Raw genomic sequence first — 16,182 nt, forward strand, 5'->3', positions numbered from 1 at the left:
TTGTAAAAAAAAAAAAAAAAAAAAAAAACAATTTTTTTTTTTCTACAAAGAGTTATTTTTAAGTTTATTTATGCATTTATGTATTTATATATTTTTCTACTAAATTATTTATTAATGAATTAGTTTTTATTATTATATATATGTATGTTTGAGGTCCACCCCATTTTTAGCTCCCACAGCACAGAAGCGTCCTGCATTTCAACCTAACATATCTGGTCACTTTAGGTTAAGTTTAAGTTATTTCAGAAGAGTGGAAATGTCTTTGCTGGTACTGAAAATGTTTTTTGGAAGAAAGGAATGACTTTGATTCAAATACAAAAGAGATTTCAGAAGATAATTTCTGCAGCTAATTAAAACTATTATTGTAATCTTAGTTTTTCTTTGATGAACACATTCAATAAAACCTTTAACATCCAGCAACAAAAACTTTAATGTAAAAAACTTTGACAAATGTAGCTCTTGTTTAAGATTGAAAACATCAGGTCAACAATGATATTCCAAATTGGAATGTGCAGAATTTTTTAAACATTTTTAAATAAATAGAACAAACATAATGGTGTAAATCAAATGTAATATATATATCAAGTAGCAAATGAGTCCGACGTTGCTAGGGCAAATGATTTGATTTAGTAAATATTGTACATTTGGAAATTAAGTTATTACTATCAAAAACAAAAAATTGCATCTAAAATAGTACTGTAGAAGTTGTTTTTCAGGTTAATCCTTAATCCTCTTCCTCTCCCCCCACGGGGGAGAATTTCGAAAAATCCCTTCTTAGTGGGCATTTTCATGACTCTAACTGTGTACCAAATTTCACCACTTTAGGTTCAGCAGTTTGCTCTGGATGATGATGAATCAGTCAGTCAGTCAGGACATGTAATTTTATATATATATAGATTGGTGGTATTTTTAAGAATTATAAAAACAAATAAAATATTAAAAAATAATACTAATCAATTTATGTTGGTATTACCTGGTTTTTTCATAAAGGGATTCATACGTACGAGATGCTTTTTCCATCTTTAAAGTTAATACAATTGCCAGACAGGCCTGCCTTGTATATTTCTAAGGCTTCTAGAGCTCTAATGTGGTCAGTTTGAAAGGATTTTTTTGATGTTGCATTTTGGAGGTCTTCATGCATGCCGGTCTCAGTGGCATAAGTGAGGAGCTGTGATATGTTTTTTTATTTAAATATCATAATGATGTTTTATTCTTTTGTGTATCAAATGATTAGTGGACCCAATGTACACCATATCTTTATCAAACCTGTTGCCCCTCACTGTACGTATCTGTGGCCCTATGTATGTTAGCCTTATCCTTTCCATTGTGAGTAATTTATAAACCATGGGGACTTGCTTGTAGGATAACCTGATATCTGCAATGTCAGCAATTTCTTTGTATTAGGTATGTAAATTATGGTCATACTGTATTGCTGTGCATCTAGGATTAGAGTTATATGTTTGACCACTATTAGAATTTCCTTTGTTGTTGAAGTTGTTGATTAGTGTGTTGGTAGAAGTAGGTGCAAACTAAATGACGAATCAGGTCTCTTCTATACCCATGCTTTATAGCTATAACCTCCCAGATGTTTTGGCTCCTTCATAGTGTCCTCCCAGTTTATATGGTGTGTAAAGGCCAGTCTAGTAAGTGCATGGATGATGGACCCACCAGTGGCCAAATGGTCTTTATACCCTGAACGCAGGGAGTTTGGTCATGGGTTTGCGCCTCACTCGGACGGGCTGGCCACGTGGAGTTTTCCGGATTTTCTCCACATCTGTAACACCTAAATAGGGGCCAGTTTCCGTTAAAAGACCTCTCATAAGGCATTCCCCTAGGCATTGCCATAACTTAATAAACAACAACAGCATGGAAGATGCCAACTTTATATGTAAAAGGGTCGGCCAGTGAAATCCCATTCTGGATTAATATAATAAACACATTCAAACAACACTTATAACAAGGAAAGGAATTATTTATTCTCACTTTCATTGTACAACTAAGTTACCTATTAACATAAAGAAATTGCTTTTAGCCCTTGGTATAATTAAATTAATTAGTAGATTTTTAATGTGAGGTAGATAATAAGGACTTGCCATACCAGTGGTGTGATAAGTCCTTTTATTTTAAGTTACCTATCATATGCATTTTACCAAAGTAACAATGCTTTGATCTCTTCACTGAAGAGGATGAAGAGACTTGTCTTTGGCCCAATCAGGATCAGCCAAGCTATTGTAAACACTAATATTATCTTCCTCATTGTTAGATTTGTCTTGAAAAAGATGAATTTGTGTTCCACTATGTCAACTCACATTATTCGAGGCAGCCATCTTGGCTGAGGGTTAGCACTACCTGTGGGAAAATTTTTGCAACAGCTTTGGCAAATGTAAAAAGAACATCATATGTTTCAGCCCAAAATGGAGAGAAATTCAAAACATTGCAATCTGGAACAAAAATTTAGGCATAGCACTTTATTTCAGGAAGGTCTTCAATTTAGTTTTCTTATAACAAAAGTTATTTTTATATTCTAAATTATTTTCTATAAAAAAATTTTTTTATTACATTTTACCACACTTGAGGTCAACCTCTAGATAAATAGCACAAGGAGAGATTTCGTTTTTTATTCTTTCTTCTCTATAGGCACTAAGATGGCCTTTTTTTCCTCTAGTCTATCTTGGGTATGCAGCCAGGTCCTCAGTAGGGTGACTGAGTGGTGAAGGATGAACCTCTAATGAAAATTTCTGAGATAGGAATCGAATTTGGGAGAGTGTCTCCTAGAATAGCAGGCTGACACTCTTACTGCTTGGACCATCCAGTTAGCTGTATGATATATTAGACATAAAAATAAGATGTCCATTACAAATTTTTTGTTCTTGAGCTAAATTAAGGCTAAAAAAAATTTTTTTTTAAAATTAGTCTGTTTAAGCCACATAAACAGAAATTATCAATGATAAACTTTTTATTCAAACTCATCTGATTTAATCATCTAAGAGTTGAATTTCTTCAGCAGAGGTGATGTAGAACAAGATTCATCTCTGGTCAAATATGATACAATTATACTTATAGCTGCTAAAAACTTTTCTGGAATCTCATATTTGCTGCATTTCTTGTCTTTTTTAATCCAACTTTTACTGAGGATATAGCACATACCATTTTTAATTCCACTTTATTTTTTTGACAATGTGTGTTGCTGAATATCAAGTTAGGCTAGGGCATTGTTTTAATGTCCATAATTATTTTAATCAAAATATAACCTGCAATGATGGTATTAAAGAAACCTAAAAATGTACCGGTGTATTTGCATCTATGGTCAAAAAGATTTGCTGAAAATAAGGATGCTATGGCTGACAATGTTGAAAAATTAGATTTATCCAAGAAACTTTCAACTGCTGGAAAAAAAAGAATATGCAGACAGTAAACATTAGAATGATGGTAATTTGATTCATGGTAGAGAAATTGGTATTATCTACATTCAAAAATGATAAACTTGTAACTGGAGAAATGTGTGAGAATCAAATGAATTAAAGGAAAATGACCTGATGACAACCTCATCAGAAGCTAGTATATGTCATCTTTCTGACTTGAGTGTCAATTTATGCTTTCTCAGAGTTGATAGTGATACTTTGATACCTTTCATTCAACTTTGTCATCTCTAAGGAGTTTGCAACTTTGAATATGCTGGCAAAGAACAGCCGATTTTAATCAGTTGTTGCCCATTCTTCATTCCTTTAAGATCTGTGCCTTTGTACTATTATCTTCTGTAGTTTGTTTGTGTGCCTCCTTCAGATTTCTTGTCGTCCTTCTGCTTGTGTGTTGCTATTTCCAGAACCATTAATCAACGTCAATAACTTATTTCCTGTTTCCTCAATGTGGGATTTCTAGTTCAGACTTGTAAGGTATTGAATTTTATGAACTTTCTCTCTGCAATGATAATGTGCGCAAATGCAAATACTGCGTCTTCTTTAGCTGTGTAACGTATTGTACAAACTTTTGTGCCATCTAATAAATGTTTAAGTATAGTTAATTGTGTTAAGTGACTCCTTTCCAACTGAATCTTGTCATTTCCTACTCCATCCTTCCTCTTACACCTAGTCTCACATATGAGACCACATTATTGCCATCTACAAAAATGCTCAAAAATTCTAGTAGTAGGCATAACCTAGTTGATGTCAGAAATTTCTGAGTATAATCACTTATGTTTGGCAATAAGAAGGCTAAGAAGGCCACACTGGGGTCAATTATGCACAGCCTGGACCTCTCACTGGTGACATGAAAAATGTCAAATGGAAACATTACATTGATGTCAGAAGGAAACATCATCTTAGAATCTGACAAATGCAGTGGAACATATATATTTTGGAATCTAATGTTTAATACCTGTTCAATCATTTAATATAGTGCGTTGAGCCATTCGTTGTTAATGTATCTGAAAACACAAACAGCAATAGTGAAGTTAAACTTGGATTTGTGGATATTCTTGAAATGCCTTAAGTTTGACAATGCTTTTAAAGTTTTTTTTGTGGACTATTTTTAAGTCCTTCTTGGGACTAAAATTTTTGATAAAGGGTAGCCGAATCAATGAAGTTTTATAAAAATAATGATTACACTGATTAGTAATATATAGTTTTGACTGAGTAATGCACATATGTAATAATCAATCTTATTGAGTTTGTTGTTCAAAATATTAGCTAAAAATGTGTTTGTGATTTTACTGCAAGCTTAAATTTTTGCATTTTGTGGCTTTGTCTACAAATGTAATTAACCAATCATCAAAAAATGGCCTTGCAAAGCTCAACTTTTCATGGATGGATTATAAAGACTGGTTTTGTCCAGGAACATGTTGTGCTATTTAACTAGCACAACATGTTCCTGGACAGTGAAATATTTACAGCACACATTAGTTATAAGCTTTTTGGCAATGTGAATAATATAACCAATGAGGAAACACAGAAGAAAATGAAAAATTCAATTTAAAGTATTTACCATTTGGTTTTCTTTTGTCTTTGTTTTTCAAAACATTGTTTATTTTATATTTTCTTAATGAATGCCTCTATAATAGAAAATTACAGTAGAGTCCTGCTGGTCCGAACTAATTGGGACTGAGCCCGGTTCGGATTAGCTGAATAATTGAAATAATGCAGAAGCAAGCAGTAAAACAGGTCTGATTTATCCAACATCGTCAATGAAGTCAGCACCCTACCCTTTATTTCATCTGACTTGTACTCAATAGATAGTGCAAACAGTTAACAAAAACAAGTTTTGTAATTTTGAAATGGCAAATTCCTTCGTTGCTTACCTTAAAATTATTTTAACTGTAAAAAAACAATGTTTTTAATACACAGTTCAGAATTCCAATCAGTTGATTGATGCTACTGTGTGAGTTAGCTTGCCTAATTGTGAATGTTGAATGTACTCTTTGCTCTTCATTATTTTAGTTCAGTTTAGTCTGCTACTATAATGGCCATGAAATTTTGAAAAGACTGGACAAGGATGAAAGTGCAACGAAATTGGCATTAGAGTTTGGAGTGTACGAGGCCACAATAACCCACTGGAAAAAACCTATGCAAAGATAGAGCAGTTTTGTGCCTCTACTTCAGAAAAATCAATTGAAAATCGACAAACAGCAAGGCCCTCAATGTTTGATAAGTTTGATGAAGCCTTATTCACATGGTTTGATCAAGAAAAAGGGGAACACCCCTAAGTGGACTGCTTGTTAGAGAAAATTTTCTCTCTGCCGACCAAAACATGTTCAGGTTAGGCAGACATTTGGATTAATGGTGTTTGGACTAGCAGGACTCTACTGTATCTTTAAAAGCTATTGACATTCTTCACTACTTTACTTGTTTTCAAAAGTTCTTCTTCACAATGAAGTGTAGATTTGTTACTGGATTGATTGTGTATATCCAGCACATAGGACTTGTTGGTTGTTGAATTAGTGATGTTCTCCAGACATTGTTATCCTAATTGCTGCTGGATGCAATACTCTTCCAGCACAGCAAAAATAGACTGGCATACTATCAAGGCATTTGAATTTGCTATCTGACAACACTTGTTGCAATGGCAAAGGCTTTGCTGAACTAATATATAGTGTGAACCAGCCTTAACTATTGCAAATTTCATTAGTTTCATGTTACTAACATAGAACATGTGCAGTGATTGGAACTACATAGTAATTTATAACCATCTCCAGAAGTAATTTGTTTAACTTAGCTATTATATGAACTTACCCTAAATGAAGTTTGTTTTTCAGAGGCAGATGTCTTCATCAGAAGCTCTCTTAATTGCAACAATAGATTCTTTACTGAGTGTAATACTTTTTAACAGATACAAGGGAAATCCTTTTGAATAGATTTTCTTTGCTTTAATGTTTGTCCATCTTAAGTTTTCATAATGCATGCACCTTTTGAAAACTTAGATTGCTTTACATATTTGTAACAAATATTTCAATCAATAACTTTTATAGTGAACAGATGCCAAAAATAATTAACAAAGAATGCATGATGTACAGTACCTTAATGTATAGTACAGGGATCGGCAAGTAAGAGTTCAGTGGGAGCTGAAATGTAGGTTTTGCAAAATGTATGGGAGCCACAGTTCTGTACTTTTTTTATTTTGTACTGCAGTTCTGTACCACGATTTTATTATATAATATAAATATAATATAAAACAAATATTGAATTTTTTTAATAAACATATTTTCGAAAAATTGTGGAAATAAAATTGCAAAAATAATAATGAAAAGCAGAAGTCAACACTTTCAGCAAGAGCCGCATGTAACTCAAAAAGAGCCGCATTTGCCCATGTCTGGTATAGTATGTGTAATATAAGTTTTTTTTTTAATATTTTGGCCCTGTGAGAACTAAGCAGACCGTTATGGGTTCGGCCAGGACCACAATAGGTGGCCTGGTGGTGAGGGACGTCGCCCAACATATCTGGACAGACAGCCTCAAAAAATTCCTGGTTTTTTTTTCACTAGTTGGTCATGGGTTGTGCCTCATAAACAGGCTGACCACATGGAGTTTTCTGGGTTTCCGTCATGTTAGTAACACCTAAATAGGGGCCAGTTTACCATAAGAGATCTCCTGGAAGGAATCCCCTTGGCAGATCACCCATGTCTGTCACATTGCCACATACAAATAAATCAACCAACCAATCTAGAGTTTTTTCAACCCATCACATTCAATTCTGGGATCTACCAACTTAACTACTTGGTAATCCAAATGTCTATAATATGTCATAAAATTTCAAGTTATGATGAGTACTATTCTAAATTGCCATTTTATAATAGTTGAAAATATAAAAATTGTTTTAATAAAATATAATAACGGATAGTGCCACCAAAATTTTAAATGTGGCCGAGAAATCGAGCAACTCCTTGCTGGTTTATTTTTCGATGAAAAAAGAAACGGGCAGTAAATGACATCAAAAGTATTAAAATAGCAACAATAAGGAAAATCTTTAATTTAAAATAAAGCCTTTCAAACACATCTGAAATGGAATATATACAATACACGGTGTTTCCATCGTACATACACGTATAAGTATAATATTTAGTTACCATTAACAAAACCAGCAGTAAATAGCCAGAACGATAATTACATAGAAATTTAACAATAAAATTCTAAAAACAATTCTTTTTTTGGAATTTTCTTGTAAATCTTAAACATAAATTCTTAATTTTGTAACCACTAACGTATACAGCAATGTTTTTCAACCACAATAGCGAGGTTGAGGCCGAAGTTTTAAACGCGAAAACGTGTACGTCGGACGTTCAGCGCCGCTTTCCTGTAAGCCTAGAAGTTTGACAATGGCGTTTGGAATGTCGAGCACGATTCCACTGACTTTCCAAACACTATTGTCAAACTTCTAGGCTTACAGGAAAGCGGCGCTGAACGTCCGACGTACACGTTTTCGCGTTTAAAACTTCGGCCTCACCTCGCTAATATCGCTTAAAGGGATGTCGTCGTGCAATTTTAAAATCGTAATGCTACAGGTGTTGTATAAATAGCATAAGTATTGTACAAGTATAAATAGAATATTGTTCTCAAATAAACATTTATGTAGTCATTAAAATTGTATTATTGCAAATGTATATTATTTCGTAATATGCGTAAGCCTTTGATCTCTCCAGCAAAGTGTTTTGAATGCTTCCGTATAAGTGTCACATGAGCAAACAGGTTGGAAAACACTGCTATACAGTAATCCTTTGTTCCTAGCTTTTTAAAATTTGTTTTATACTTCTGTAATGGCAAGAACTTTAATTTTGAGAGTAGGGATGACTTTTATAAAAGAAAAAAAAGTTGAAAATGCTATTAACGGGAAAAAATTCGGTGGATGCATGTAGCATGACACAAGAATGTTGGCCTCTATTTCATTTAATATCTCAGGATGGGTTAAAGATGAAGACACGAAATTCGGCACGGTAGCTGGATTATGAGGGACTTTGGTGGTTAACCACCTGGTTATATTACGATTTAATGGTTTTTATCCTGCAGTCTGGATATTTTTATGGCATGTAAACAATCTCATTTTTGTGACTAAATACTGTGATACCTAAAAGTTAGTTGATCATTGATTGATTGATCAGGCTAAAACCTGCATAGTTGAATTGTTAGATCAAAAATTTAATGATAGCACAGTACTATGGTTATTAACACGAATACCGTTGATTACAAATGCAATACATAGCGTAAATCATTCAGTTTATTGTTAAGTGATCGTTAGATCAGTGCTATACAGGTAGTGATCTAAGGAGGGATAAATGGAAGACATACCATAATATTTAATAAGTATGTCATAGTGCTTCGGTATAGATAACATATCTAAATACGAAGTTATCGATACGGGGGCCATCCTGACACCGAAATACAGTGTGAAAGAAAGAATAGTATTGGTTCGTGACGCATTAGGAAATAACTTAAATTATTTTAACTGATGTTATTTAGTTAAACTGGTGTTGTTCACACTTATTTAAGAAGTGATTCCAGCTAGATTTATATAATAGACGTTAAGTTTTATTATAATTGATTGCTATGCTGTATTTTACTCGAGTTATCCCAGAAAAACAAAATTATATCTTTATTCATATATTTTCACGATATTGCCAAATGAATTTTGAACAATAGTATAACTCGGACGAGTATCCAACTTAAATGTAGCAAATTGTAGACTCGTATACATTGTATTTGTATATGAAATCACCTTTTACTAGTTATAAGGATGCATTGTTTTAATTACAACGTCTTGTATTGGATACGTCATAAACGCGTCCGTGTAGAGGGGAAGAATTGGGAAATTTTTCCCACGAGGTCTGAGAGAATTTAGAGGCTAATTGCCGCAATTAATGCTAGTTTTTATTAACGGAAATAAAATAAAATCTTTAAAACTGCTCTTTATTCATAAAAGAAACATTCCACGTATTTTATTTCTTCGGGGGAAAGGCGAAAGAGGCAATCTCGCAACGACCCCGTCACAAATTATAAAACAATTTGTATGAACGAGATGCTACCAATTTGTATTAAAACAAATTTTCGAGAATACAATTTAGCATTTTTTTCATATTTCTCTCTCTTTTTTTTTTTTTTTTTTTTTTTAAAAAAAGACACTGTTGATGGGGTAGTAGTTACTGCTACAATTACCGCTAGAGGTCCAGAAGAGATCGATCGATTTGATCGATGGAATGACATCCATGTTGAACGTCTTTCATCACACTCGATTCTAACATAATTTCGATTCACAGAAAAATCTCCTAATACAAAAAGCGTTTTAATCTCTCTCATTTATATCCTTTACGTGTGTATTAATTATTGGAGTAGCCATTTTCCCTTTATTTTTTGCGGTTTCCCTCAAATGCATCTTTTCCTGCAAACATGTCATGCTTTGCAGTGAAGATACATTTATGGCGATTTTTGTGAGAATTGAATTAGCATCTTTTTACGAAATCCTGATTCTATTCCTACTGATTATCTGTTTATAAATTTTTTTTAAAATATCTTTTTATATTCTTTAACTGTGTTTCAGTTCAAACTTTAATTCAAGTTGTAACTAATATTTGTTTTAATAATTTTCTTTAATGATAACTAAAAAGATTAATGGCTAAAGATACAATCTACTTATGTAACTTCAGAGTTTCTGTAGATGGCGAGTGGTTGTGTCTGAAAGAATTGACGGACGTTCAGTTCGATGTTCCGACACAACCGCTGCAACCGGAGGGTGAGTGTGTGTTTTTTGGTATTTCTTTTGTCTTCGATGCCTCGGTATTATGTGTATATTATTTATGTAATTTGTGTAAACTTCATGAGACTTCTTGGTTTTAGAAAGAGATCCCGTGGCTATCGAGAGATCCAATCTGGTAAATGTTACGAAGCTCGTCGTCAAAGAACTGATCGAGTCGTCTCTAAAATATGGCCGCATGCTGGACTCCGATCACGTCCCGTTGCAGCATTTTTTCATTTTGTTAGAACATGTATTACGTCATGGATTGAAGCGTGAGTCTTAGAAATTGCTTTTTTCTTGTTAGTTTTGGATAAAGACTATGTGTACTTTGAATAAACAAATGTTTTTTGTCTCTTTTAGCTAAAAAGGGATTACTCGGTCCCCGTAAGGAATTGTGGAATATGCTGCAGCTGGTCGAAAATTATATGCCCGAAGCCTCCGACATTACGGCGAGTGTTAGAGATTTGCCAACAGTAAAGTATGATATTGTTGTTTTTAATATAAAATTTATCGTGTATATAATTGCCGTGCTTGTGCGTAATTTTCGCATCTTTCAGAACTCAGCTTGGCAGAACAAGAGCTTGGTTGAGATTAGCTTTAATGCAGAAGAGGCTGGCCGATTATTTTAGATTCCTTGTTGACAAAAAGGACGAAATACTTGCGTAAGTTAGATATCAAATTTACATTAAAAATATTTGTTCTGTCGTAACTAACTTTATATAATTTTATAGAGAATTTTATGAGGACGAGTCATTGATGATGTCAGAAGAAGCTGTTGTTATTGGTGGTTTATTAGTTGGACTGAATGTAATTGATTGTAATTTGTGTGTGAAAGAAGAAGATTTAGATTCTCAGGTTGGATTTTCAACAAATTTACTTTCTTAAAATTAAATTTGTTGAAAATTTTGCAATTACAATATTAACTTTTGATTTATTAGCAAGGAATAATTGATTTTAGTCTCTATTTGAGGGACAACAATCACGAAGTACCTCCTGAAGGGTAGGTAATACATGAATATTTTATGAAACATTTTATTATAAAATCTTTAATATTTTAAATACATTTAATTTACAGAGTTGAATCAGCAAGTATGACAGCTGTTTTAGATCAAAAAAATTATATTGAAGAACTTAACAGGCATTTAAAGTATCATTGTTTATTATTTCATAAAAAAATTACGATATTTTTCTTACATTTTAAATTTCATAATTACATATTGACTTTGTTAGTGCGACTGTGACCAATCTTCAGCAGAAAGTGGAGCATCTTCAGACAACAAATGCATTGATGAAAGAAGACTTAGCTATTGCCAAAAATCAAATTTTGTCTCTTCAAGATGAAAACAGTATTCTCCAAAGGGCTCAAGAACATTTGACAGTGGAACATCGCAGGAAATTGGATGTTAGTAATTTGATATTTGTTGTGATATAAACAATGTTTAAAATTTAATTGTTTTATTTTGTAGGAAGCAAGAGCAGATATGTCTGCAGAAAGGGAAACCTACCACACAAATCAGGCAGGTTTAGATAGTTTATATAATGATATAAAAAAGCAGCTACAAGAAGAAATACAAAATAAACAGGTAGAAAAAAAAGATTTTTATATGAATACAATTATTGTTTTTGATTTCTAAAAATGAATTGTTTATTATTATAAAGGACTTGGAACAAGAATTGGAACTTCAAGGAAATTTAAGAAGAGAAGCAGAAATGGCCATGAAGTTACTAGAAAAAGACATTCACGAGAAACAAGACACTATTGTTTCTCTCCGTCGTCAGCTCGAAGACATAAAAGCCATTAATTTACAAATGTATAATAAATTGCAGGTGATGAAAAGTTTTGGAACTTATTTAACAGAAAATATATTCTGTTTTCATATTGTTAATTTATTCCTTAGGAGTGTGAGGTATCTGTCAAACAGAAAAACGAGCAGATTGAGCTTTTGGAAAAAAATACTAACAAGATGACAGAAGTTCTGAAAGATCTGGAAAATAAGTACGGACCATTAAATTTGGATTGGGAACAGAAATCTTAATTGGGCAGGGAAATTTTGTTAATGAGTTTTAATTTGTAAACCTTACAATTCTGGAATATACAAGAGTTTTAAATTGATTACTTACATAATCAAGATTACAAAATGAAAAAAAAAAAATAAAATATATTGATATATTGTCACATGATTTATATTTACTCATTTATATTGATTATATATATATATAAAGTTTTCAATTTTTGTATTTTATTTTTATAATTTACACTTTATTTAATATATAAAAATATATTATTCTATGAAAATCAAAAGTTATAAATTTGATTTGTTGGACAGTTAACACAAGTTGTTGATGTACATATAATTAGCAAAGAGATCATATTATTGTTAAAAACAAAATGTAAAAATCTTAAATGATCATTTATTATGAACAAAATAAAAAAAATTTTTTTAGAAAATGTTTTTGAATAATGTAAAATAATTATAAATCATGTAATTCCTGATAATAAATATTAATTATTTATAAGCATTTATTTTATCTTGTACTTTTTTCCCGATTTTAAGTTAATACTTAACAATAAAGTATATTTTAATAATGAAAAACCATTAAGTAATTTAACGTCAATAAATTTAAGATACTAATTTCATTTATTGAATAAATAAATATATTTAAATAACAGTAAAAAAATGCAATTTTCAGACTAAATCAAGTAAATAAACAAAGAAAGATTAATGACGAAACCATCAGAAAATTAGGACAGCAATTAGCTGAGAAAGATCAGTCTAGGTATCGCCAACAATAATTCAGATCCTAATTTCGTAATTCATTCATTTTATAAATAAATTATCAAAAATAATATAAATGATTTTTTTTTTTGAATATTCGTGTTGAATTTCGATAGGGCCATTTTAGAATCAGATTTGAAAATTGAGAGAGAATGGCGAATGTCGCTCCAATCGGCCGACGAAGATCAGAAAAACAGAATAGCAGATCTTCAACATTATAATGAGCAATTACAAACTGCTTCTTTAGTAAGTAATGCTTCTTAAGTCAGTTTCTTAAGCTTCCCATAAAATTTATTTAAGATAATTTTTAAAGGAACATCAGAGACTGAAAGATGAATATAAACTACTCGAGAAGAAGTGTGCGGAACACGAAATGACATTGGAAGAAATAGGAACGCAGTTGAAAGAGTTAGTGTGGCAAATTTTAATTATTTGAGTATAACATTTTATAACTTGTATATGCTTAGATCTAGGCTCGAAGTCGAAGACTTAAAAGAAAGTCATCTTTCACTGAAGGAAGCCGTATGGACCAGAGACAAAGAAGCATCGAGCTGCAAGCAATGTAATAAACTTTTCTCAGTTGCTAGAAGAAAGGTATTATTAATCTCAATTAATTCTCATTGTTTTACAAAACATTGTACCAGAAAATTAACGTTGATGTGATTTCAGCATCACTGTCGCCACTGTGGAGAAATCTTCTGCAACACTTGCTCCGACAATACAATGCCTCTTCCATCATCTGCTAAACCACTCAGGGTTTGTGACAATTGTTACACGTTATTGTTACAAAGATATTCTGCTTCCTGAAGCTTACTGGTATTGTTACCGTAAGTTGCGATCCTAGTGAAAAGATTTCTTAACTGTTTAATAAAAGTGCAAATAGTCTGGGCAAAATTCTATATATATACATAAGTTTATAAGCTGAGCACAATATAAATAATGTTTTTGTAATGTTGGTGTAAGAATTATTGTGAGTTTTTTTTTATAGATTAATTTGAAAACAATAAAATAACTCCCCCATTTTAATTAAATCTATAAATTTAAAAATTCTCATAAAAGATTATTTATGTCCAAAAGAAATGTTTGTTGTATTAATTTAAGGAGGTTTATTTTAGGAATTTTTAAAATGTTTGATTTAATTTTTGAGTGTTTTTTTTTGTATTCTTCTTTTGTTTTTTTTTAATTATGACTGGGCAGATCTGATGACATAAAAATAGAACCTGAGAATAAAAAACAAAACAGTTTTTGTAAATATATCATATTTTTTTCTGCTTAGATCATTATTTAGAAAAATAATTGTAAAACAGAACCATATATTATGTAATATAAATAATGTGTTTGAGATTGTCTATAAATAAATAAAATATATTTGTTTTAACAAATTTATGACATTCTCTAGGTGTTCATTGTCATCAATTTATATCAGAAGGTATAAACACATTTTAATGAATCAAGAAAGGTAATTAAAAGAACCACTGAATCCTCTTGAAACCTTTTAACCGGTGCGGTACGCTCAAATTTTGTAAGCGAACGTTTTCGGCTCCCTCACTGGGTCCTTTCTCAAGCTATGTTCTCTTTGTCGATCGTTATATTGAAAATTATCCACTTTCTGGATAAAAATTTGAATTAAATTTTTATCCAGAAAGTGGATAATTTTCAATATAACGATCGACAAAGAGAACATAGCTTGAGAAAGGACCCAGTGAGGGAGCCGAAAACGTTCGCTTACAAAATTTGAGCGTACCGCACCGGTTAAAAGGTTTCAAGAGGAGTCAGTGGTTTTACCCCGGTGTGTATAAGTGGATTCTCATAATTAAAAGAAAACACATCTTTTGATTACAACTAATTTTAATTAAATGTTAAATAATAATATTTTTTCAGTATAGGAATTAATTCCCATATAAAACCATTTGCTTAATTCATAAATCTATTGTATTATGTCACATAATACAGAAAAAATATTGTATTACATGTGTATAAAAATGAAACTATAGAAATAATAAAAATATCATGTGTTGCATAATTAGCATGTTTCACACAGCTTAGTATTTTAAAAATCTCATTTAGATTTTACTGAGCCTTAATACAGGGTCTTTCAAAATGAATGCTACTATTTTACTGTAGTTACAATGTTTTCACATAATAATACACATTAAAACATGGAAAAGTATCCAAGTTTTGCATTTGCCGTTAGTTTCTCGATACATGCACCTTGTCACGTGGCACACTTCAACAGATACTTTGATTCTTCCTATGCTGTTACGATGCATATATTATCACTCTCCCACAGTGGCCACAATTTTACAGCTCTTGCAGATTACTCGTTTTGCACAATGATGAGTTTGATTTCAACTTTGCAAACTGCAGAACACACAACTTGTGAAGTCGTCATTTTTGTTTATGGTGTTTCCTAGAGGTAATAGACACTTAAGATATCTGAATGCAGATGGGAAATGAAATTAAGGCCTAAACCAATCAATATGGTAATTATCGCTTCTCAGATAATAATTAACATAATTACGGTAATTTAAAATGATACAGGGTCTTCCAAAACGAATCCTGATTGACGTACGTGAACATATTGAAGCATTAAGTAGTTGAAATATTATACAAAATCAATCAATTTAATTTAAGAAACAAATGTTTTTTCATAGCAGTTTTTTATTTGGAAGAATAGCTTCAACCAACAAGCCAATTAACACCAAAATTTGTGTACATGATATTCAAAGAATGCAGAAAATGATTTTGCGAAGAAACATTTTAGTTCTAAAATTGTCTGCTATAGGGTAAATGTAATAATACTGTCCTTTAAGTTTGGCAATATGATAAGGACAAGTCCTTATGACATTGATGTCCCCCTTTCAATTTTGCCTTTTTAATAGATGCATACTTTATGTTAGAGTAAATGAGAAGCTAAATGTAGCTTGAGTACAATTTATCAAAAATCTTATGCAAAAGATAAAGTAAATAATCTAACAAGTTTAACTGCTTTTTGAGGTAAATCAATAGAAATTTTACAAATATTTAGATTTTCATGTTATCCACTGAATCCACATGGTAACTGATGATAATATTTAGCAAAATACATATGTACCAGTTTAGAAATTAACTGTAAAGTTAATTTCTAAACTGGTACAGTGGAACATTGGATTTTACATAATTCGTAACTTTTAAGCAAAAACTCTTGGCTTGT

General features: G+C 31.7%; 1 protein-coding gene across 3 annotated transcripts in view; it reads left to right on the plus strand.

Moving 5' to 3' along the window:
• LOC136984972 (RUN and FYVE domain-containing protein 2-like) overlaps positions 1-14,371 on the plus strand; it is a 30,822-nt gene extending 16,451 nt beyond the window's left edge. Inside the window, exons 1-16 of one of the 3 annotated variants that reach the window (XM_067282123.1) lie at positions 10,044-10,209; positions 10,314-10,484; positions 10,573-10,690; positions 10,770-10,874; positions 10,944-11,067; positions 11,151-11,212; positions 11,288-11,359; positions 11,443-11,614; positions 11,679-11,795; positions 11,872-12,039; positions 12,111-12,208; positions 12,904-12,990; positions 13,106-13,235; positions 13,303-13,397; positions 13,457-13,583; positions 13,659-14,371. In XM_067282123.1, the coding sequence (XP_067138224.1) occupies positions 10,089-10,209; positions 10,314-10,484; positions 10,573-10,690; positions 10,770-10,874; positions 10,944-11,067; positions 11,151-11,212; positions 11,288-11,359; positions 11,443-11,614; positions 11,679-11,795; positions 11,872-12,039; positions 12,111-12,208; positions 12,904-12,990; positions 13,106-13,235; positions 13,303-13,397; positions 13,457-13,583; positions 13,659-13,796 (1,905 nt within the window). In that variant the 5' untranslated portion in view covers positions 10,044-10,088 and the 3' untranslated portion in view covers positions 13,797-14,371. Of the gene's footprint in view, positions 1-10,043; positions 10,210-10,313; positions 10,485-10,572; positions 10,691-10,769; positions 10,875-10,943; positions 11,068-11,150; positions 11,213-11,287; positions 11,360-11,442; positions 11,615-11,678; positions 11,796-11,871; positions 12,040-12,110; positions 12,209-12,903; positions 12,991-13,105; positions 13,236-13,302; positions 13,584-13,658 lie in introns of those variants that run through there. The other 2 variants (XM_067282122.1, XM_067282124.1) reach the window with 2 other exon arrangements.
• Positions 14,372-16,182: the final 1,811 nt, after the last annotated feature.

The sequence above is a fragment of the Centruroides vittatus genome, unplaced genomic scaffold (genome assembly GCF_030686945.1).
Source record: "Centruroides vittatus isolate TY-2023 unplaced genomic scaffold, ASM3068694v2 contig_941, whole genome shotgun sequence".
Lineage (NCBI taxonomy): Eukaryota > Metazoa > Arthropoda > Arachnida > Scorpiones > Buthidae > Centruroides > Centruroides vittatus.